This window comes from Maylandia zebra, linkage group LG5, assembly GCF_041146795.1.
Source record: "Maylandia zebra isolate NMK-2024a linkage group LG5, Mzebra_GT3a, whole genome shotgun sequence".
NCBI lineage: Eukaryota > Metazoa > Chordata > Actinopteri > Cichliformes > Cichlidae > Maylandia > Maylandia zebra.
The window spans coordinates 35,351,847-35,377,641 of record NC_135171.1 but is presented as its reverse complement, the minus strand read 5'-3'; the positions used below and the strand labels follow the sequence as shown (position 1 = coordinate 35,377,641).

At 39.7% G+C, this 25,795-nt stretch overlaps 2 protein-coding genes across 2 annotated transcripts in view; one reads left to right on the top strand and one right to left on the bottom strand.

Annotated features, from left to right (window-relative positions):
- The window catches only part of tafa3a (TAFA chemokine like family member 3a), a 128,317-nt gene that overhangs the window by 33,398 nt on the left and 69,124 nt on the right, over nucleotides 1-25,795 (top strand). The gene's annotated exons all lie outside the window — the stretch shown is intronic.
- On the bottom strand, nucleotides 1,830-8,795 carry LOC143418666 (uncharacterized). Its single transcript, XM_076884284.1, has 2 exons — nucleotides 8,424-8,795; nucleotides 1,830-4,530 (listed from the first exon to the last, which is right to left on the bottom strand). Exon 2 carries the CDS (start codon nucleotides 4,236-4,238, stop codon nucleotides 2,793-2,795), a length of 1,446 nt encoding a protein of 481 aa, XP_076740399.1. The 5' UTR covers nucleotides 4,239-4,530; nucleotides 8,424-8,795; the 3' UTR covers nucleotides 1,830-2,792.

The following is a 25,795-nucleotide window of genomic DNA, read 5'->3' as shown; positions in this document are numbered from 1 at the left end:
GCAGCCTTCTCCTGGTTGATACCTTTCAACAATGAGAGCTTTTTGATGCTTTGTTAGCTTTTTGCTGACAAAGATACGCTGTAAGATGCCACTAAGTAAATGTCATGGAAATACTACAAGATTTTCTGAAAAACACTACATGCACAGTTATAAGAGGGTGTGCACACCCACGTTATTTGAGTTTTTTTGTAAATTAATTACGTGAATAATTTTTAATAGGTAAGAGTTCAGTTGAAAGGTCCTATTAACAAAAGTGGCAAAAGTTATGAAATTATATATAACATCAAAATATAAGAAAACTTAAAAAACGCTTGGTTAAAACGACCCAGGATCGTGACAACTGTGGAGCAGTATCACTAAAAGTGTGTTTTTGTTTTGCTTATATCATGCAGTTACACAACAATATGCAGTATAAAAGCGTAAATACATTTTTCCAACATCTAAGGAGGCTCTTTAGCAGCTAAATGCCCGAATATGTGCAGTTGCTAGGGATGAGGGATCTTTGTCTAGCTGTTAAGGATAGCCAGTGAATGCCACATATATTGAATAATTTTGTGAATTCCTTTAGTGTTACCTTTTTTTCCAACATAATTTATTCACCCCAGGATGCAGGACACTTTTGCCTCACAGAAAAAGGGTCCTGCGTTTGAATACACAGGCTGACTGGAGCCTTTCTGTATTGAGTTTGCACGTTCTCCCTCTGCCTGTATGTGATCTTTCTGGGTGCTCCAGCTTCCTCCCACAGGTTAGTTGGTGATTCTAAATGTGCCGTCGGTGTGGATCAGACCTGTTCAGGGTGTACCCTACCTTGCGCCCTGTGACGGGTAGGATAGGCTCCAGTTTCCCCTGCGACCCAAAGTTGGACATATCATTTCACACATCCACCAGTGACCCAATAGCCCTGTCCTTTACCATTTCACATAATGACATGTGAAATGTGCCAGAAGCAGCATGCTATTTATATGCAATTCCAGGATATCATGTAGGTCTGCTGCTTGGTGATGTGATTGTAGTGTATAATTGATTTATTATTAGTTATTAGTTATTTCCACAGATAACAGCCACCCAAACATGATTTTATGAGAGTCTAATAAACTGTAAATTAGAGTCTGGACTGCTCAGCAGTCAGCTAAAAGCTCTGTGAAGCTGACAAAAACTCGAGATTTTGGTGATAATTTTATGTAGATTCATTACTCTGAGCAGCACCTTTCACATTATATCCACACTGTCATTTGACAAACTCCACCAAGGGTTTAAATGCATCAGTGTGTCCAGCCTGCTGCTTTGAGCTGTCATGTTGTGAGACACATTGATCCCACTTCACTTAAATGCAACATAAGCTTCACCAACACTGACAAGGGGAGGAGAGGTAGTCAGTGCCGACTGTCATAGATGGGAAGAGCAAGATACAGACACCTATAGAGAATTCAGTATTCCCCATTTTGAATACTGAATCAGGTTCCTTGGCAAAAAAGATGGCGGACTTGATCTGATAATAATCTTGCTGTTAGCTCGGTCCTGTACAGATGTTTGGAATCTGCACAGCTGTCTGTCAGGGCTCCCCAATTGAAACCTTCTGTCCTCTGAGTCCTGGTGAATCCAGTAATATATGCTTGTGTTTCTCTCGTTCTTGCATTTTCATGTGTATTCTCATGAGTGCGTTTGTATGATAAGCCTGAAGGAGGCAGATTAAATATGTGAGAAAAATGTCATCATCACACACCAGATGCCTGTGTGTTGGAAGCTGCCATTTTCTATCCCGTGTATTTCAGCCAAGTTTGTGTCTCTGAGCGAGTCTGCAGGTGACGATCATGTGCAACCACACTGTTGGGGGAAAACTCTGTAAAAGACCCAGGAGAAATAAAGACACAATGAGACAAAGTTACTTTCTTTATCAAACGTGTACACGGGTGAGCTGCTAAGAACAACTCACACCATGCACAGTGGCTTGGTAATTTTTATAGGAAAGACAGTGAGAACAGGATAAGAAAATACAAAACAAATAAAATAAACAACTCCATATGTGACGCTAGTCTCGTCAGCAGAGAGCTGGGAGAAGGCTGTGAGAGATAAAACAATCTAAAACAATATGTCCCAGAAACAAGATGTCTTTGCTGGGAAAGTCTAAAAAGATCATTCCAAACTAATCTAACCATAGGCAAAGGGCAGACAAAAGGCATCTTTGTACATTTAAAAGAAGGTAAAGAAACATAGAATCATTTTTCCTGTAACATTCCCTCCTGTTTTAACTTATTTTAAATGTATACAACAATTGTCTATGAAGGTTATTTATTAAGTATCTTAGGCAATTTTTTTAATTTCCAAAATTTTCAAAATGTCAGCATAGCAGAAATGGCAGTCATTTGGTCTAAAGAATAAAACAAAAGAAAATAATAAAAAAGAAAAACATAGTAAATGAAATAACAAGTGGAATAAACAAGAAAAAATAATAAAACTAAAACTACAAAAAATAAAGGATAAAAACCTTATATTTTAAAACGAAAACTTACAAAAAATAAAAGGGTGAAAAGTAAAATGAAAACTTTATATTTAAAAATGATGAAAACCTAATATGTAAAATGAAAACTTCAAAAAATACAAGGATGAAAACTTCAAAAAATAAAAGCATGAAAACGTTATATTTAAAATGAAAAACTTATGTTTAAAACTCAAGACTTCAAAAAAAATAAAAGCATGAAAACTTGCATAACCTACTAATGTTTTAATCAGTGCATGATCACTTGAAAAAGGCAGAAATCATTTTTAATCACCACGTCATTCATTAGCAGTTATTACAAGTTCTCCTCTAACAGAATTGCAACGGGATGCTGTTCTTCTTGAGGCACGGCAACATAAGCAGTCATTGTAGTTGTTATCATCTTTGAAATCATTACTCTTAGACATGGCGGTGTAGCTGCTCCGGATGTGTGGTCAGTGACATATTTTTGCAGAATGGACAAATTCTGCAAAGCTTCATAAATGTCTCCTCCAGTTTCGTATCCATCAGGGATAAAAGTGCAACATGTTTCCCCGATCAGCTTGCAAACTCCTCCTTGTGATGCTGTTAGCAGGTCTAGTGTCAGTCTGTTCTGCAGCACCATCGTTCTGATGGCCTGCTGTTCTCCTGCTAAGGCAGTTCCCAGGGTCTTAGTCAAGTTGATGTGTCGTAGCAGAGCATATCGGTTGATTTCCACATGATCCCGCACCTCGGCAACTCCAATGCCGGGGATCAAGCTCTGTAAGAATTTCACTCCTCCTCCCCAGATGCGAAACTCTCCCGGCACTCCAGTGTCCACGGTAATGCCGAAAGAATTGGGGGAGGCGATGTCCACTTCACGTCTCTGCCGGCTGCTTGGGTGATGTGCAACACTTTGCATGAAGAAAACGTGATCTGATAATTCCACCAGGGCGCACAGACCTCCCCAACCTTCAGGGAGTGACAGATAAGCCTTGTTGCCACATAGGAAGTACCAGTCAGCCAAAACTCTGGTTCCTCTGCTGCTGGGTGCCGTCCGTGCACATCCTGTCTGGTACTGAGTCTTTGTTTGTAGTGGCATTTGGTAGCTGTAGTCGGGGCGACAGTTTAGGCCCATCAGCGTCGTGTTACTGGCACAGGTGGCGTTGATTGAACAGGTCATACACTTCCTCTCGTTCCTTGGTGGGCAGAAAGTGTATATGGACTTACATAGGTGAGTAGGCAGCTCCCCCACTGCCCGCGAGCCATTGTTCATCACACATACTGGCAGTTGTGATGCGTTCAGTTTGTTCAGTAGAATTACATCAGGCAGTGGGTCTGAGACTTGGGGCCAGGTCAGTAGGTAGGTCTGTCCGGAACAGTTCACATTTGTGAGTGATGATGACCTCCAGGTTGCTTTTGCTGGGATGCTGTAGTTGGCTTTGGACCAAAGAGTACCGTAGCCTGGATGTGTTGCCAGGCCCAACAGGCACCAACTGCGATCTTCAGGTATGCTGTACGGCCACAGGCCAGACGTCTGTGAGGATAGGGGCATATGGGTACATGCATAGCAGTCAGTTTTGTTATTCAAGTGCGCTGTAGTGTTCATAAACTGCCACCAGAAGTTAGTGGCGTATCCATGGGGAAACTTGGTGTACTTTCCTTTGTCATACAGTGTCTGCCTTTTCTCCATATAGCGTGACTTGTTGTCCCTCATGGAAGCAAAGGTGAGGAGCCCGGCCATGGTCAGGGCCGCTGCAGTTGATAAGAGCCACCACCTCATGACGACGGAACACACCCTCCTGTCGCGAGTAGACCCCCCGGCCAGGAAAGCTGACCCCTCCACCGGGCGAGATCACAACAAGCGGGCAAGCCTGCCGTCAGCTGTGTTTAGATGGCTTCACTGACTCGCCTGCAGTGACTCTGATGGATCCAGGATGGTCGTCCCGCAATTTTGCAAGCGGTCGGTGTAGTGAGGAGGACTTGGTATGGCCCCTCCCACCTGGGTGTGCTCCAGTTTTTCCTTTGGAGCACTTTGATCAGAACCCAGTCACCGGGCTTTAGTCTGCAAGACACTTGATAGACATCATTACATTCTTCGTCATTTACAATCATCTCTTTATTTTCCTACAACTTAGACATACATTTTGCTACTGAAATTGTATCTGCCTTTTTCACTGGGTAGATTTCTGGCCACTTTGAGAATACATCTATAACCACTAGGGTGTATTTTTACCCTTGGCATTCATTTAGCTCAATAAAGTCCATATGGATTGTGTGGTCTCAGGTTTCCCTGAGCATTACATTTTTTGACACGTCATGCATGTTCTGACAAATTGTTTTGCTGAGGTTTCAAAATTTACAGTGTAGAATTTACAGTGTAGAAATGAGAGTTGACAATACTGGTCAGTCCCCCCGTTGACAAATGCGTACAGCCATGAGTCACTAATGCCGCCATTTTGTGGAGGAATTTTGGCAACACTGGCTTGCCATAACACATCATTAAGTCGTTTGTCAGAACTGCACCGTGTTTTAGCCATTTTGCCTGCTCTGCTGTGCTTGCTGCTTTATGTTCATTTTTCAACACATCCAGTGGAATCTGATGTGTGTTTACTGCCATCAATGTGATGTTTGTCTTTTGTGCCGCCTATTTTGCTGCTCTGTCAGCAAAATTGTTGCCTGTAGTAATGAAAGAGTCAGTAGGCGTTGTAAGAGGTTGGCATGCTGGTTTGCCAGTTGGTGTAATCATTCCTCTGGTTTTCCAGATTTTTTGCAAAATGATGCACAGCAGAGAAAACATACTGGCTGTCTATATAAATGGTTATTTGTTTATCTTTGTGTATTTCACATGCGCAACAATCTCGTGTGAAGTGACCTTCCTCTCCACGGTTCTAGCAGGCGTTGTCTCTATGTTATCTGCTGTTTCTGCGTGGCTGTCTGCGGCCTTGGTGTTTGTGACTTTGCTCGCCTCTCTGTTCCTGATAGCCACCTGCGAATTAGTGTTTTAGTCTGTTGTCAACAGTCAGCCTTATTTTTAAGTTACAGAATGCTTCTCCCTTTTTTTGGTTTTTGTTTTTTTTGTTTGGGAGAATAGATGCAACTCTACATTTTCACTTAAGGCATTTTTAGGTAATTTCTAGTTCTTCAAACAATGCATGGATCTCACACATTTCAAACTTTCAAGTTAGGGTTGTTTCCCATTTATACAAATATATATTTAACTTTGCATTGCTCACAGCTCATAGCTCACAGCTCTAAACCTAGGCATTTTTCAATCATATGCCTAATCACTATGTGTCACTGTGATTCTCAAGTATTGTCACAAGTTCGTTTAAATTCGTTTCCAAAACCAACAAAATAATCAAACAAAAACAAAAAACATAAACGTGTCAGGACACAAAAGAAAAAGAGGAAAAAAAAAAAAAAAAATGCTGCCACCCGAACAAGGCAGAAGTCTGCATATGTTGGCTTTTAATAGCATGCAGCCTGTAACATACTAGACTAATGTGCCTGTGTTAATTCAGCTCCATATTATTGTGTGACGTTTCACTGGGTTGGGAGTGGTTTTGTGTGTGTCACATTTTTGGTGAGCCAATGGCTGGAATGAGGTTGGACTAATTAGAGGCAGGTGTACTTGATTGCACTGATACACTGGTCTACTTATAGCCCACACTACAACCACTGCTGTTTTGTTTTGTCTCTCTGTGCAGGTATGTAATGTGATGAAATCAGATATGATTGGGATGGATTGGTTTTGCGCTATGAATTTTATATTAAGTGTGTCGTTTTGTCTCTCTGTGCAGTCCAGGGCCTATTATATGCCACAGCCTAAAGGCAGCTGGGTTGCAGAGGCTTGAGTGACCACTGACTATATGCTTGCAGGGTGGTGGGTCTCCAAGTACAACTTCTAACCCTGTTAAAGGCAACAGGTGGAGTGCAACTTGGCCGTGTGTCATAGCTGTCTCTGGCCTTGGGACTGTGTGTTTTTATACAATTCTTAAGTGGGACACTGGACTGTTTTATCTTTTATCTCTTGATATATTTTTCGTCAATAAATTATCTTTTAGAATTTTATTGACTGACATCTTTTTGCCCACGACTGAGACGGTTGGTCAGACCTACAGTCTTTCTTTGGGTGTGTTACAGCAGCTTCTGCTCTAAAAGAAACAAATAAATAAAAAGAAAAGAAAATGTGGAACATGTTCATCAGCTTAGCAGTGTCTACATATTTAATTCAGCTTCTCAATCCTGTAGTTTTAGCTGTTGTCTACAGGGTTTTGCTTATTGGTTGTTATTATAGGTGTGCTCTATATCTCAGCAATGTGTCATTCTAGGATGATAAGTTTCAAGCTGGTCAAGTGCCTCTATGCACTTCATTAGTTTAGTTATTCTCCGTATTGTCTTCATCTCACATGTCATTACACTGAGTTTCAGCAAACCTTAAGCTTGATGCAGACTACTGCTTAACAATTATCCACCTCACATCATAACCGATTAAGGTGCCTCTTCATATTAATATTATGTCATTGTTAATATTATCCTCTTTGTCTTATATAACAGCAATAGCATATTATAATATTTTATCAGTGTGTACCATTATACTACTCCTGAGCCAATTTGTTAGTTCATCTTATTCAGCAAACAGATAATTTAGAATTCATCCAATCTGCGGTCACATTTGTTCTCTCTGTTGCATGGCGGACCAGGCAGTTCTATTATAATATATTATTTATATTTTATTTTGTATCCATCAAGGGCTTCAGATGACCTGCAGAATCATCCTTTTCCCAAGGTGGAGACAGTTACCTTTTCACACACTGTCCTTGGCTGAACAGTGACACAGCCTTAATATACCTTATTAAAATATTTTCGTGTGAATTATTTGCTTTATATTCATTTTATACATGCTGGGCATGGTCATCATGTCAACTGTGTTTCATTGTTAATATCACTTTACAGGTTGTTATCCTTGCTATTATTAATTTCAAGTACTCTAAAGATAATTTCTACTGTAATTTTCCCTTTGTTCATCTTTATTTCGTACTTTTTATATTTATATCTACTCAGTGGGGTCTGTTTTCAACCCTTTTAAACTACTTCAAACTACTTTGATCTCTAGTTTTCACTTAATAAGGGATTATTATGTTCTTCCTGATATGGGTGGTGCTGCAGATGCGGCTGCAGGAATGAGTGATGGCTTTCTAAAAGGATTGTGGGAACTGCACAGTGTCTCGTCTTCTGGTTTTACTAAACTGGCAGTTGGATTCTGTTCTTCTGACTGTCTATATTTTGTTTTCTTAAATCTCTCAGTTTACAGACACTGTTTTTGTCCGGCGTCTGGACTTTTCTTTTCTCACCACTGCTCGTCAGCAGGAGTGAGTTTTAATTTCACTTGCTTGATTACCCATCTTATTTATGTATTTACTTATTTTTGTTTAAGTAATATATACACAATACAGCTGCTATCACCTTCGCTGGTATTAGAGACGAGAGTGGTTGCTCACACGCCCTTCTACTTTCGGACTATTTCCAAAAGCGGTGTGAACTTTACGAGACGGAACTCGACCGTTCTCTCAACTCACCAGCACGTCAGTGAATAGCAGTAAAAGAAAAACACAGTAGGAGCAGCTCAGTCTCTTATTGGACCGTGAAAATTCAGCTTGCTCCATTAATTAAAACAATACACACACACACATTCACAGCTTCGACGCGCGCGACCGGAACCCTTATAATAAGGGGAGCTCCCAGAGCTACTTACTCCCTAGACCCAGTCTAGACCCAGCTGGGGGAGCTACCCAGAGCTCCAAAGCTACCAGTCGACGAGCTCCCAGAGCTACCAGTCGACGAGCTACGCTACCAGTCGACGAGCTTCCAAAGCTACCAGTCGACGAGCTACTTCCGCTATTTTAAATTCCCTGAATTCAAAATGCGCTTTTACGCAAGATTGTGTCAGTGTGTCTGTATCTACCTGGTCGGTGTCGCCGGGTCTGGTCCACCTCGATCGGGCCCCACCACCGTGGGTCGCTTTCTAAGACGTTGGCCAAGACCCGAATTTAACGCTCTTGGTCTTTTTCCACACACCTGGTGTGTGGGCTGTCGACAGGCGAACAACGTGGACTGGTCACGGAGATGGGACACGATGGAGGTGATCCGGCTGTCGAAGGACCAAGAAATGTTGGGGGAAAACTCTGTAAAAGACCCAGGAGAAATAAAGACACAATGAGACAAAGTTACTTTCTTTATCAAACGTGTACACGGGTGAGCTGCTAAGAACAACTCACACCATGCACAGTGGCTTGGTAATTTTTATAGGAAAGACAGTGAGAACAGGATAAGAAAATACAAAACAAATAAAATAAACAACTCCATATGTGACGCTAGTCTCGTCAGCAGAGAGCTGGGAGAAGGCTGTGAGAGATAAAACAATCTAAAACAATATGTCCCAGAAACAAGATGTCTTTGCTGGGAAAGTCTAAAAAGATCATTCCAAACTAATCTAACCATAGGCAAAGGGCAGACAAAAGGCATCTTTGTACATTTAAAAGAAGGTAAAGAAACATAGAATCATTTTTCCTGTAACACACACAAACGTGTACGCCTAGTTATTAAAGGACACTTGACTTTTTTAAAGAAACGTGACGTTATGTGTCTCATGCCTTCTAAATCTAGATCAATTAAAAATACAGTATCAATTTGGCCTCTATAAAGTAGCATCATACGTTATGGACACTTAGATAAAATGACTTTTACCCTTTGTTAGCTAAAACAGTAACAGTGGCAAATGAAATCGTTTGTCTTTGCTTAAACGTCATACATTAAATGCTAGCCTTCTCTACCTATGAAAGCTCCCTTGCGTATATACAGCAAAATCTACTAAATCTACTGCTCAGATTTTAGGTGGTGTTTAGTTATGATTATTTTGAGGATCATTTCAGAACATAAAGCTTGTTTTTACAAAACAAGAAAAGCTAGCCTGTTCTTAATTTCCCCTTCTTGTCTTGCTTTACAATTTCATGATATTTAGTGGGTGAAAAGAGCTCATTTGTAGCTTCTAGCTACAAATGAGCTCTTGGACTTTTGTGATGATGCACACCCGGGTCTACATGAAACAGTCATTAATAATAGACCATACCTGCAACCTTAACTCTACACAGAGGGATGACGCAGCTTCTTTGCAGCCATATCTTTGATTTGCCTTTCTCTCCTGCTGACTTTGAGTTTTATTTGAAAGCTTTCTTCTTGACTTAACTTCCACAGCTCCTCTTAACTGCCATTTTCTAATGACATTTCAGATAGTGGAAATGGTTAGCTGGAAGCGATTTGATATCTTTTATTGACCTTCCCCTGCTTTGTAGGCATCAGTTCGGTTGATTATCAGATGCTCAGTAAGTTGCTGAGAGAAGCCCATTGTTATTGGAGAGCATTCTTAACCTCCCTTAAAATGAAACCTCCATGGAAATAGAGGTTATGAAGACACATAGATGTGAAAATATATATTGGGGAAAAAGATATCTGACAGATATATTAAGCATCAAAAACACACAACTGTTTTCTTTTGGCCGAGACAGCAGTGAACATATGGTGGATAAAACAATCAAGTGCATGTCCACAGGAGAAATGATGTTATGAAAAAATATCCTTCTTGTAAAAACAAGCCACATTCCCACACGGAGCATGCATTCTACTTTTTTTGTTGTAATCTCAGTCTTTTTCCTCTCGGGTCTGAGCATCTGAGTGGCAAGGCTGCAGTCCTGTTTGTATCATGTTTGTGCTTGTCTGTTATGTGACACATTTCAGTTGGCCTTTGTATTGCAGCATAAGAGAGCTGAGCATGACTCAATATGACAAGCCTCTCAGGATGGAGGATGATGTCAACAGCGAATTGCTATTCAGCTTCTTGACTCAGAGATGACCAGTAAACGTGCCAGGAATCTGTGACTTACTGGATTTCCTTTGGTAAATGAATACAGGCAGGTGGTATTGTAGCAGTTGCTGTATGTTTTTCTTATAAAAAAGCAGGTGCCACAGTAATTTACTCCAGTAGCATTGCCTGATTTTTTTTTTGCCTGATATTTTGCGTCAAGCTGCTAAGTGTAACCTTAAATAGACATTTCAAACCTATTTCATCCAGATTGTTCTGGTTTGAGCTTTCCAGTTTTGGTGACAGCAGCTGTAGAAAGAGATATGTGTTCTCTGGAATATAATTGAAACAGTCTTTCAATGCTTAAAGCACTAAAAAAATAAATTTGAAAACCACATGAGCAATACTTTTTTTTTCTTTTTTTCAAAAAAATCTGAGACTGATGAAACAATCCATAAACCTTGTTGCAAGTAGTTTCATGTAGGGACTATTTTCTCTTTTATCAAAATACACTGTACAATCGCATTGCTGAGCAGAAGGGATTACAAGGGGCTACACAGCATGGCAGGACATTGATTGTGTTCCCCTCAGCCGAGCTGTAATATTAGCTAGCTGAATGCTCCTTTTGGAAAGCTGAGTCTAAATTAGAGACTGATTATTTTTGTATTTCTTTCAAATTAGCTTCCTGTCCCATTATGTCAGTCATCACCTTTGTTATTTTGTTCAGAATCAGTTGTTAATTTGCTTTTACATACAAATGTGTTTTAGGTCATGTAAATTGTGAATATTATTCTGTTGATACACTTTCAAAAGTGCATAATATTTATTTGCTCCTCTTTTTTAAGAATCGTGTGTTGTTTTAGAGACAAATTCAAGGACAGCAGGAAAGAAATACTGAAGCAAAAACATGCACGTTTAAAACGAGCTTTGATTTTCAAGTATTGCTAGAATACTTTGTTCTTCAAAGAAGGCAAACCTGCTCTCCGCCTGTACGTTATTTGGTTTTACATAAGAAATCTTGTATGCATATTTTATAATAATGCAGTCAGATTACTCTCTTGATCCATGCTAATTCTTTGTGGGCTTTTGCTTTTCCCAGAATAAAAAAGGGGTCATTTTCACTTTTTTCCTCTTTCTTATCTGCACTTCTGCTGCAAAACAGTAGTGCAGAAAAGAGGCTTATTTTTGTAAGCTGCACTGTACTCGTCGGTGTCTGGAAGGTGATACCGTACTCGCAGGTAGCTGAACAGAGAGCTGCCAGGGAGGAAAGAGGCCGAGAAGAAGGAGAAAAGGATGAGAAGAAAAGGGCAGAGGATACAACAAGGGCAAAAAGGAGATGAGAGCAGAGGAGAAGCAAGGAAATGAGGAGGAAAAAAAATCCTTGGAGTCAGCAGTCAGCAACTTGTCAACTGCTCTCCACAATTCTCTGAACACACACACAAAGGGCAAGCAGGTAGTCAGTTACAGTAACACACCTTATGTTTTTTCTGTCAAACACACACTGTAAAGAAAAGTCAACTCCTCTGAAGTGCTGTCCTATGAGCTGCACTTTGGTGCATCTGTTAAAAAATAAAGTAATACACCAACTAATTGGTAAGTAAGCTCATGGATCAACTTAAGGTTTAGTGTTGGTTAGCAGCAAGAGTGTGTCTGTGTGTGTGATTTTAGGATGCTGTGGTGCATATGCTTATGCTGCTGAGATTATGCTAAGCAAGCTTATACAATCCACTTAGCATACAGGCTGTAATAAAGTATTAACATGCACAGTCACAGGCTAAATAAATCCTGGATTAAAAAAAGTGATGAAATTGCGACGACTATTTTAGTCACACAATGAAAGGTTGATCAAAGAGGAATCAGAAAACAAAGAGAGGGTTTTGGTTTTCTGTAATGAATCACAGTACTGATATAAAACAGCAGGTTTTAAGCTGCGTGACCGAGGTACCCAGTTTTTCTTGCATTGCCCATTGATCTAAGATGCTGTGTATCCATGAAAAAAAAAAAGAAATATAAGCATAATCATACCAGACAATGTGAATGTCTTTCGATATAAATAGGAAGATCTATTTTCATTTCATGGAGCATCTCATCATAATGCTGTGATGTGTGCCATCTTTATCTACGTCTGCATCAAGACATACTTTTAGGAAAACTGTCAATCATTCGAGCAATATATTAAAGCAACATTAATAAAAATGCAAATATAACACGCGTTCATTAGCTTTCCATCAGCTCACATCAGCTGTCATTATTTATAATTAATATTATAAATACATATACTGCATGTGCCCTATGTATCAGTAGAATTTAAGTCAAAACTCACTGTCTCCTAAGGTCCTCTTTTAGTTACTTTTGTTATGTGAAAAACAAAAGTAACTAAAAGTAAAAAGTGCAACCTTACTGCTTTCATAGGAATTAAGCAGATAAGTAGCAACCAAGGGCTTCTAATCAAATGAACTTGATGCACTGATCACTAGCAGGAGTGACCACCTCTACAACGCTGATATGGAGCGTTTAGTATGTGTTAACATAATGCCACAATCTTCACAGGAGTGCACCTTCTGGCAAATTCACCCCAAGGTGACGCCTAGAAAAAAATAAAGAAGAAGCGCTATATGTCAGGTAGCTTTACATGTTAAAATTTGTGATAGTAAAATTTGAAACATACTGAACAAGTGTGGCTTGTTAGGACGGGTTGCCAGGAGAAAGTGTCTTCTCTCTAAACATAATGACTCTGTGGCTTACAGTGTTTTTATGCTATATGAGTTTGACATCACATGTATCCGTGGCGCTTTGGCCGATCGTGCAACTCGATTTTTGCAATCTGGCACGTTCCATCATGGCCACTGCAGTTAAAGTAATAACCTGTGTGTGATTTTATAGGCATTTTAATTAGATTCCAGTGCAGAAATGTTGAGATATACAGATATACACAAGTGTTTGAAAAGTTGAGCCTTTGTGGAAGAAAATTTGCAAAAAAAAAGTCTTTGCCTCTGGTTTACACTTGTTCTCTTATATCAGGAGTTGTGTGGCGGTAATGTCTGAGTGGCAACACCTGTTGTTCAGGAGAATACTGTAGTGACTTCCTGCACCTTAATGGTCGACATGAATACAAGTGACTGAGTGATGATGTCATGGAACAATGTCTTTTGGACTGACGGGTTCAATCCGACATGACTGGCCATTGTGCATAGCACTGTGTTTGATGAACACAACATCCCAGCACAAACACCTCATGCAAACTGTCAAACACAGGGATGGAGGGGTGACGATTTGGGCTTGCTTTGCAGCCACAGTATCTGCACGCCTTGCAGTTATTGAGTCATCCATGTCCTTGTATAACAAAGTGCTTTAGAGTACTCTAGAGCTACTGTAAATCTTGGATGAAATTGGGTCATGCAGCAGAACAATGATTCCAAGCACATCAGCAACTCTACAACAGAATGGTTGAAAAAGAAAAGAATCAAGGTGTTGCAGTGACCCCGAGAAAGTCCAGAATTCAACCCGATTGAAATGCTGTGGTGGGATCTTAAGCGAGCTCTGTGTACACATGAATGCCAGCAAACCTCAAACAATGTTGTAAAGAAGAAAGGTCAAAATTCCTTCACAATGATATGAGAGGCTGCTAAAGGTGTCTCTGCAAACTATTGAATCATGGGATATACTAAGTTTTTCATAGGACTGCATAGAGATCTGTGAAAAAAAAAAAGAAGAAGAAGAGAGTTTGATTAGACTTTCAGTATCACATTGCCCATTTCCTAAGAATGGTATATTTACCTTTAAAAATTCTCAGTAACTTTTTTTTTTAAATTTGAAGGTCATTGATATAAAAGCCTGATTAAAACAGTAATTTCTACCTGTAGAATTTATAAATGTTGTGACTGAATCAACTTGCAAAACTAGGCTACTTCATTGGTCTCTGGAAGACGTTTTAGTTTTGTAGTTGGGAGGGTTTGATTGAAAGGGGGGGGTGGCTGCGGGGGCACTAAGCTATTATGGCACACTCATGAGTAACTGATCAGCAATGTAAAATCTATGGTAATTTTAAAAAAATTCTTGTGTTGAAGTGTAGCTCTTTTAATATTTTACTACTATGTTTGATTTTACTATTATAGTTACAGTTAAGAAAAATGGAAGTTTTTACAGAATGATGTGCTTCTTGATTTTGTTTGTAACAGCAGGTACAATGTTCTCAATAGATTTTGATGTGTGACAAACACTCCCAGTTTTCTCTTTTTTTGTAAATCAGACTTTGATCTACTGGTTCTAATGTATTTAAAAAAAGCTTAAGTAATGTATTTATGCTCTTTTGGCTCATGCTCCTTACTGCTCCATAATGCATCACTTCATACCTTAAATGTGTTTATGGTGTTTTAGTGCAGCGGTCCCCAACCCCCGGGCCATGAACCGAGTCGTTTGGTACCGGGCTGTGAGATTTGATGCTCGGGTGGGAAATTTATGGTTTTTAACTAACTATGTTTGATGCAATGGCTTTTAGAAGTGCAGAGAATCCAGGTACAGCAACACATAAATCAATTAGAGGATGTGAAACATATGAAACAGCCTTCCCCTCTGCTCCGCCTACGCTGAGCTATACCATTTTCTCTGTAAACACTGTAAAAGTGGATTGATTAAACCCCCTTTGCTAAAACCCATCTGTTGGGCCAATCAGCCCTTACCTAATGAATGAACCAGTCGGTGTCCCTGAGCTGTGTTTAATCCAGCAGCTTATACTGAAGAGCACAAGTAGAGTGGTACTTCTCTGCCACCACTGGCCAGACAGATGCGTTTTGAGAGCAGTGGTTTGAGGAATTAGTGAGAATCATGCACAGATCTGAGCCAGAGCGTACTCATAATTTTGGGTTTAATAGCTGGTGTTATCCTTCCCAGCCTTCACTGACGCATGTTCAGTGTTTGCCTCCAGGGGGCCTGCTGAATATATGGTACACTAAGTGGAAAAGAGTGTTAAGTGTTGCTAAAAAGGAAAGAGGGGAATAGGAAGCAGGAGAAAAGATGAAATCAGCCACTGCAGCGTGGGCAGTGTTGTTTATAATCATGCTAAGGTAATATTTTAATGAGCAGCATTCAATAGGTCATCACCAGAGCCCCCTGCTGAGCCATTTCAGCTCTCAGGTCAAAGGATATTAGAAGAAAAATGCTCATAACACATTAAGAGCATCTTGGTTGACAGAACGAATCAGCATACTGTTCTTCTGATGAACAGATCTTTCTGTCATGATGAGGCAGGAAACGGACCCAGACTTGGAGGCAAACTTGAAGAACAGAAGACTGACCTTTATTTAGGTGCCGCCAGCAGCAAATCTCGGTGATGGTGAAGACAGAGACATTATGACGCCAAGAATAACTACAGCAAAACACAAGGGCAGACAAACTACTACACGACAAAGAACTAAAGAAAACTGAGGGCTTAAATACACACGAGGTAATCAGGGAAATACACACAGCTGGGGAAAACAAGGTGCAGGTGAACAGAATCAATTAACTAGCAACAGGGAAGCAAAACTGAAGTCAACACACACAGGACAAGGGACTATTAAAATAAAACAGGAATCTAACACTGACACAAAGATTAAGATACGTGAACTCGACAGGCCAAACACAAAGACAAAACTGACTAAACACGGGAAATATCACAGGAACACAGACTAGGCATGGCGAACATAGGAGGGCAGGAAAAACCTAATAACCAACAAGAGCAGAGTGAAAACACAACCAAGGCAAAGGTAATATCCAAACATGAAATGGAAAATATCAAACAGAAAACACTGGGTACAAAACCCAGGATCATGACACTTTTCTTTTCTTTAACTCTTGTGTTTATTGTTCGTATCTATGATAGTTTCATAACCGCTGCACCCTGGCTCTGGGGATTGAACGCCGGTGTACCCGTTTACAATAGAATTTAGTGTCTCATACAAAAGAAGAAAATAAGCATTGCTTTTGCTGATCCTTACTGCTAGACCTCCAAGACTGCACTGAAACAGAACAATGTATTTCAGAGATGTTAGATGTCTGTTTCACCTATTTTATGTACGTGCTTCTTATAGTTTAAGAGCACAATTCATGTCAACCAGTCTAGCTGGTTTCCTGAGTATTTTTTAAAGCTGCTTGACATACTAGTGATCACAAAGACATATTTTATTGTCCCGTGCGGGCAGTAGTTGCTGCAAAGCTAGGATTCAACAGATTTCTTGGTCAGAAAGCATCCATAAATCTTCTTCTTCCTCGCTCAGAAGAGAGAAAAAAGGCAAGAAATGAGCAAAAGGAAAAAAAGAGAAAATAATAAAAGAGATTGTCTACACGTATGTTGTAGAGAGGCTCTCTGTCCTTGATCTGGAGATTAATTTTTCATTTACAGAATAAAGTACAAAGCTAAGGAAAAGCCTTCAAAGAGTCTCAGTGAAACTGATAACACAGCACATATCAACATTCACCTGACGTTAGGCAGAATGTCATTATAATATGTGCTGTGCTACCGTTTCAGGCCAAATGCAATGAAAGCAGTTTTCAACCTTGGGGCCTTGAGCTCGCCTTCCAGGCTGGCAACCACGCTGCCAATTATTTCTCCACAATGTCAAGGTTGCATGCTTCTCACATTTTGAGCACCTCTCCTTGCTAATATCTGCCTATGAAGCTACAAGAATTGAATAACACTGGATTTAATTTCCATCCCTTTAATGTTGGATTTTAAATTTTTCGTCTCGGTCTGATTGGCACTCGAGGCATTAGAGAAAATGTCTTTTGTAAAGTGGTGTCAGACAGTGTCCGAGCTGTAGGATTAGACTGCGCAGTGATAAGTGAGCAGGCAGGAGCTAATTAAGTCTTGCTTATGCCTCCGAATACAGTTTCATATATCAATAATTCTGTATGACCTCGGCCACTGGAGACCAGGGATTGTTGGCTCAGGCACTGAACACTCACTTACATATAGGATGATGTAATAGATTTCACTTTGTCCATTAACAGATCATTTGACACTGTAATTAAAAACAGCTCGCAGTGATAAATTAATCAATTCCCCCGAGTGTGTTTGTCAGATAAGCTGAGAGCTCTTTTTTTCTCTCAAGAAAAACAGAAGGTATGAGCGGTATTTGGATACTTTGGACAGGAAATTGACAACGGCTGTGATTCACTTGGCACTGCACCTGAATGAAATGGGTGAGGTGAAGCAAGACGGGCGAGCTAGTGTGTTTGTTATTCCAACACTTTTCTCGTGCACATACACCTAAGGTTGCTTATGGGAGGATTTTATTAAAAACCTGCACCTAATTTAATACATCTAGGTAATTATTTAAAATGTATGCATGACTGGAGGAGCTGTGTATCATTATTGCTTATTACTGAGAGACTGAAGTAGCATGTTGAATGGCTAGTTAATCAAAAACATCTTTTATTCACTGTCAGCTTGACGTGAAGCAAAAGTGCAGCTAAAAATATCAAGAGATTAAAACATCGAAATCATAACAAGCATCAAACATACGAGACTTTCAAGGAAGTACTGCATACCTCTGTCACTACGAGCAACATCATCTCGTACTGCACACTGCAAATAGGTGCACCAAATGGACAACTCCTGGGCTCTTGCTGCACCATTAGCTCAATAACAAGAGACATGCTCAGAGAGGAATTCAGCGTCCCTAAATGGTTGCAGTTCGCACACCAGTGTGCTTCCAAGGAAGATCAGCTAAAGTGCATGCTTGCATCAATCTCTACAGTTCTAATCCCACTTGGAAAGGTGCTGTTTTTTTTTGTTTTTTTTAACAGCAATCTGTGATATTTTTTGACAAATTTTTAGCTTTATCACCTTGATCTGGCATTTATATGAAATGTATATCTTACAATATATAATCCTAACATTTTAAAGGTAGTATTTATGCTATAAGTCAAGCCTATGTTTCACTTGAACATATCAGCCATCTGTGGTTCAGTTTTTCAAATTGCATTCAAGATTCTGTGTAAATTCTGTACAGAATAAAAGTCAAATGCTTCCCATGAGCTTGTTTTGTAAGGAAATAAGGAAGTATATGATTCTTTACTGTAATAAAGTTTCCAATTTATATGCGGCACTTTGACTGAAATGTGTAATTGTATGCAACATTCTCAGTCTGAAGTCAGTGGAGACACAGCATCATGCTCCTGTGACTATAGGTGAAAAAATAAAATGGTAAACTCTATTCCCACTTGCAATTGTCTGTGCACTCACAAAAAATGCGTCCTCATTTATACTTTAAATTAGCTTGCATAAATAGGCTGAAGTGTGCCCGGAAAACACAAACACGAGACTCCCTGCAGGAAAGGCACAAAGGAGCAGCACAGAACAAAATCTTTTGAAGGGACTCTAAAAGGGAATTAAGCAGGCCTGTCAAAAAATTAAACTGGCTCTAGTTTGAAAGGGGATTCTTTTAGCTCCTCTCTTTTGCCTCTTCTGCCGTTTCTTTTCTCAGAATCCATGGGGCCCTGCCAAGACACTGCAGTCCACACTGCAGATCTTTCCGCCATGGAGGAAAACCTCACACAGAGTCTGTTAATACAACACATTGTGTCAAAAAAAATTAACTCTTGTTTTTCTCAATCGTGAATTTCAAATTACAATTTTATTTGTCACACACACAACCATACACAGTATGACATGAGGTGAAATGCTTGCAGCTGTGCAATGCCCGACCATTAAATGACGGTGGTTTTACAGTATTTACAATTTACAGATTATTACAAAATTTGCAGATTTAACTTAGAAATTTACAGTAAAAATGTGCTAAATAGCAGAAAGAGATTATAAATTATAGGAAGTGTGCATGAAGAAAAACCAGAGTGCGTGTGGTGATGTGATGTGTGTGAGAGTCCAGTCCTACACCTGGTTCAGGGCCCGAATAGCCTGGGGAATTTAGAGAAAGATTTATAGCTTGTTATAAAAAACTGTTATTATAGTCAGTTAAAATTGCTTTGCAATTATCCATAATGGGTTGTCACAGCAGTTTAGTCAAAAGCAGGATCCCCAGATTTAGATTTAGATATGTTCCGATAATATCTGTCTGTCTGTCCAATTTAGAGAAAGTAGTAGCAAGATTTGAGGCTACAACACTAAGAAATCCTGGCTCTATATTTGATCTCTCCTGATTTGTACGATCTATTCATTATACTTTACTCACTAATCATAGCTGACATTATTTTTTCCAAGCTTATTGAACCATACTCTGCACATTTATTTGATTTAACCATAATGCACAATGACAGCCCTCAACAAACCCAAATAATAAAAAAAGGAACCACAGAGCAGCACGTAGCTAACGTTTGTGTATGACTGTCAGGAAGACACAGCAGCGGAGCTTTGTATAGAGTAAAACTAAAGTTCTAAATTGCTCTGAGAATTAGCTTGTCCAAACATGTCAGAGGACTCAGTTAGACATCCAATTACTGCCACTGCTCTCCCAGGGCTATCGGCTGGAACAACTTTTATTAACTACTCTCTTATGAAAAATGAATCCAAACAGTCTGCAAATCCTCACTAGATTGGTAAGGGGTCGGGGTTGACGTCTAATCCCATTCGAAAGGTTTGTTCATATTCATGATGGGAGTCACGACAGCCTGTGTGGAACCCTCAGTAGCAGCTTAAAAGAAGAATTAGACAAGTGGCGGCTGCATGAAAACATGCAATAGAGCGTGTCTCAGTGCATTTCAGCTTAGATGTCGTAAGTGTCTGTAAAAGCCTCTCACTGAACATTGTAGTACATAAAATATCCATAGGAACTGGATCCATCCCCTTCTTGCTTTCTTCTTTGAGTCAGACAGTGATTAGATCAGCGTTACACAATGCCAGCGTGTGCTTGAAACCCCCTACAGATGCAAATTTTGTTTTGTTTTTATTGCCTTCTCATCCTTGTTGTTTGGTGTTTAGTTCTCCTTAAGTGACATACTTGCATGGGCAGTGTTTTACTGTGCCCAGATTAAGCAGCCTTGTTTTATTTCATACCGTGTGACTTGGCTTCTCTTTACGCTTGCTTTTCCCCTTTCCCACACGTTGCACTGCGCGTCTATTATTTATGAATGCATGCAAAGCTACTTCTACTGAAACAAATAGAATGGGAACCCTGCATCACTTCAGAGTAAATAATGCATTTGGCACAAACTTGCAGTCTTTTAAAAGTAGTGGTGGACTTCTAGGTAGGGGAGCACAGTGTCATCTTGGAACCCAATGTATGCTGGCCCATCTCCCAAAAAGCTGCCCTATGGAGTTTCTGGCACCTACTCTGCTGCCCTAAAGAGCATCTAATTAGGTGCACTACAGTAGTTCCAAGTCATTCTTTTGACTCTACACTTATTATGATTCAGAGCACAGTCCAGCAGCAGAAGACTCATTATTTAAGTGCTAGTATGACTGGTATGGGTGACTTGTTTTCCTAAAAAGAGCTGCTCTGCTCTCAGTCTTTCCGTAAACATGGCAATTCAGCTAAATCTTGCCTCTGAGAACAACAAAACATCATGGTAGAAAACCATCACTTTCCTTATAGATGACCAAAAACGGATTATTCTGTAATGAATTCCAAAGCTATCACATCTGGTCAGCATTTATGCAGAGTAACGTCTGCGCTTCCATTCACTCTGCCAGTATCTAACTTCATTAGAATCTTATTTCCTCTTACAGCTCATCTCTGGAATTGAAAACTGACCTATTTACGACTCGGCACAGTACTGTAACTGCTGAAGTGCACTGTGTACCTCTCTGAATAAAAAAGGTGACATCATGAAACTGTCATTTCTATGACACATACACACCAGTCACTTTTATATTGGTGCAGAATGTAGGACAGCAAATCTTTGGTTTCACCACGTCTGAGCAAAATGGAGCCACACAAGGGAAGGTTTGGTGGGAGGAGAGGCAGTTAAATCAGATTATATGTAATAAAAAATTCTTATTATAATACTTATTATAATGAGTCACCTCCTGCTTAATGATTAAATAAGCAAAATAAAACAAATTGCAACAGCAGGCTAAACAGTTTTTAGACGGTCTCTTACTCATACATTTTTGCAGCAACTTGGCAGAGAGACATGGTAGATTACAGTATTTTACAACCTGCTTTAAGTAAATCAACATATGACTGCACAGAGTACAGTTAGTTTTTATTCACAGTTTTGTAAATGAAAATGAATGCATCTTCAGTCAGTTGTAAAGGTGGACTTTACACTCATAGGGCACTTTATGACCTACACCTTTTATTTTGCATTTTGCAAATATCTAATCTGCCATCAGCGATTCACTGCATTTAGGCAACCTGCCGAAGTTAAAACTGAGTATCTGAATGGAGAAGAAAAGTCATTTTTTGCCATTGTTGTTGCTGCCAGACGGACTGGTCAGAGTATTTCAGAAACTGTTAATGTGCTGAGATTTTCTCTAGGGTTTCCACCCTTTGGAAAAAGAGAAAAACAGCCAGTGAGAGGCAGTTGAGATATCAGAAGTCAGAGGAGAATGCCAAACTGTTTCAACTTGATAAGAGAGCAAGAGTACCCAAACAACCACTTGTCAGAACCAAGTTAACAAGAAGAAGATCTCTGAATGAACAGAGAATCTTGAATCTTGAGCGAAATGGGCTACAGCAGCAGAATACTGCACTGGGTGGCACCCCTGTCAGCTAAGAACAGGAAATGAGGCAACAGTTTGCGCATGCTGACCAAAACTGGACAATTAAAGATTGGAAAGATGTTGCCTGGTTTGGTGAGTCTTGATTCCAGAAACATGCAACATTTCAACAGCTGCAACATACAGATAGTAGGGCAAAATTTGGCTGCTGCTGGTGCAATGTTGGAGGATACTTTCTTGTCACATTGTGGGCCACTTAGTATCAACTAAACAATATAAATACCACAGCCTACCCAATGTCACAGAGCTCAGATCAATCTCAACCTGGTCAATGAGTTCAGAGGGATAAAATGATCCCCAAAGTCACCCGATCTCAATCCATAGGAGTATCTTTGGAATATGGTGGAGTGGAAGGTCCGAATCATGGCAAGTATGCAGTCCAAGCTGGTAGCAGTGTGATGGAACTAATAGTGTATATTTAGATAAAGGGTCTCCAGCATCACTGAAAAGATGTAAGGGAAAAAAATGCCACTGCAAGTACCGTACTCCACATCTATTATATATATTATGCATTCTTGTAGATTTGATATAGATATTTAAGTGATATTGTCAGTTTGTCCTGCAAACAACAGAGCAGTTGTCATAGATCCAAAATGAAAAATAAGTCAAGAGGCATACAAATAAAACCAATATGTGCCCATTTCCTCAATAATAAAGGTTTTGGTTTGAGGTTTGAATAAAACTCACCCCAGATACAGTAGCATTCAGCCAAGTACTCAAAAGTTAACAATGCAATATTTTGTATTGCATCTGGAAAGAATATGTGAGGCTGTGAATTTGAAGGTTAAAGAGGACTGCAGGGAACAATCAGAAAAGCATTTTGCTGATTGCTCTTTGTGCTGCTAAAATTCAGTTTTGTGCGGAAGGGAAAAAAGTGCTAGAAATGATTCCGACTCCACTTACTCCTAAACATTGTTGGAGAGCAGCCTTAACTCCACACACAGAGATTGTTGGTCTACGGGTTTATTGCCATCATTACTCATTTTATTTTGGCTTCATTTCTTGATAGTTCTTATCTGCTCAGTCGGTTGTTGGAGCTTAATTGTACGGGTATGAGGACCCGAGTGAATACTGTTTATTGTAGAGTGACTTATATTGCTTTAAAGCAGCAGGATAATTTTCTGCTTCAGCAGACACATTGTTGGATGAAATGTGAAAATAAAGCTTGAATATCCACTTAGCATTACTTTGATCTTATTACAGCTTATGGCTGGCTCACACATTCAGTTTATGTCAAAATACTTTTCACGGTTTTGAATATTCATTGAAGTTGGTAGTACACATAGTACCACATGCAGACACGTGCACACACAGACACACACACAAAGCATTTTGTGACTAACTCAATATCAGATGTAATAACAGAGCTGCAACGGCAAAATAATTTAGAAAAATAACCAAGTAAATTTCACAAACCTGTCTTAGTGTTTAAAATGCAAATTACTCAAATGTATCCTCAAGATCATAAATTCTGTGAGAGACTGAGATAGCATTTATCCACATAATTTGTTTTTTGAATTGTGATTCGGATTTAGGTTTTGCATGTTATTAATTACTGGCAGCCCTACGAGTGTTTGTGACTCATACGAAGCTACAAATTAAAGGTTCAAATAACCTATTCTTCCATATTGCAACAAATAACCTGTGCTTTTTGAAATGCACCACTGATTAATGATAAATAATGCATTTTAAATGATTTACAAACTGCAGATTTAAAAACATAAATGCTTTAAGTATATATACACTATTAATTAATAAATTACTGACAGGTAAATTGATAATGCCTTTAAACTTCTTTAGTCCTGAGATCAGAAATAGCTAATGACCTAAAGTTACATCATCAGTGAAGCACTTTAAAATATGTTTATCACACACAGATTCACACACCAACTCACGCACCTTGCAGCGGGCATGGTGTCATGCCCAAGGATGCACTTTAGTGGACAACCTGCCGTAATACCCACTATGGCTGTTTGACTGCATACTGCATCTACTGTTGACGACAGAAGCTACTTTCTCCACGTATTTAATTTGGAACACTTTTTATGCAACTCCAAAGGGGATATGTGTCTTCACCTGGAATTGAACCAGCAGCCTTTTGCTTGCCAGGTGAATGTATAAACCCCTAAATCTTTTTCTTTTGGCTACTCCCTTTAGGGTTTATCCCAGAGGATCATCCAACTCCATCTCACCCTATTCGTTGAATCCTATTCTGTTACAGCACGAGCTCCCTCACTACATCTGTATATAATGCTGTAAAAATCATAATGTGATAACTCATTATGCCTGTTTATAAATGGTTAACAGTGGGTAAATAAGTGTCACGAGTAAATGATCTGATGATGAAACGCTCTGTTTACATCTTTCATCTTTAAGTAGTTTCAGGAGGATGTCATCTCTGCTGCATACTAACAAGCACTGAATGGTGATTTATAAATATTAATGTAACTGTACAGTAAATCAAGAATTTGTTTTTGAATTTTTTTAGCTCTCATTGTGATGCTTGACTGGAGATGTACAGTCTGCTGAATGCAGTTTGGTGCATAATTTGCAAATGTTTTTGAGCAGAAAAGCAAATACAAGTTCTCTGTGCTACTCCTGTTGTCCAAAGCCAGCGTGGCCTACTCTTCCTCTGCTCCCTCGTGCCTGTGCAATGTGATGATGCGGTAGGACAGCTATCTGATCCCTGCTGCGTTGTACCGTGTGTCCGGTGGCACAGAACATGCTGTGAGGACATAAGATGAGTCAGAAGCAAGTAGACCTCGCTGGACTACAATAGTGGAGGAGATGGAGAGATAGAAAAGGACAGGACTAGACACAGGGACTAGCCAACTGTGTCAGAGACTCCGGATACACTAAAACGACCTCTGCCTCTGCACCCTAGGGGATGTTTTCCAGCAGGTCGGAGCATAATGTTGGCTTCTGGAACTAAGTACACGGCCTCCTCTGGACTGCTGCTTCCAAAATAACACCACACTAAGCCCAGCGGGGAGTAAATGCTGGAACAAGGCCACACTCCTCCACTCCTTTACCGCTGTTTTTCATAACTCCAATTTTCTCTGTCAGCATTAGGCACAATGGGAGCCTGCAAGTCACAGAGTTTGATTGTGGTGAGTTGCTGAACCAGAAATAACTACGAAAATCAAGTTTATACACAGCAGAATTGAAAATCTCTAGCTTCCTCTATCTTTTTGGCTTCAAAACATAGATTCGTGGCCATGACTGTAGGGCAGTTTGCTCACCAGATATCTAGGAGCCATTCTTAGATAGTGCAGGTGTTATAATCTTCAAATACTGTTGCAGTTGTATCTGGATGCAGAATGGGGCAAGCTTTACTGGACTAGTATAAAAATACAACTGGCTGCACAGTCTTTACTATGTGTTATCTGAACTTTTGTTGTTACATACTTCAAAATGCTACTTTTTTCTTCTTAAACCATGTTTATAGTTATATTTTATGTTTAAAAATGGGCAGTAATTTAGAACAAAGGAGCAAAATGTAATGTAGAAACATAAGCATACAGAAAAGTGACTATTTTGACAGTTACATAATGCTGTTAAGAATCATTATAGACCTGCACCCCAGATAAAAGTCACCAACAGTGACAGAAAGTCTAGACTCACACTACACAGTGCAGCAGAGGGTTGATAATGAGTCCAGCTTAGATACCCAGGATAACTGGGATAATGGGAGAAAGGAGTGATGTGTGGCTCTTAAGGCAGATGGCAGATTAGAATGAGTTTAAAAAACATCGACAGCAAGACTCAAAGAAAGTGAGCAGATAAATCACTGGACAAAATACTAATGTTGAAATTGGAA

Bases quoted from the DNA above. Each gene is read 5' to 3' on its own strand.
- LOC143418666 (XM_076884284.1), bottom strand. From the start codon at position 4,238: ATGAGGTGGTGGCTCTTATCAACTGCAGCGGCCCTGACCATGGCCGGG.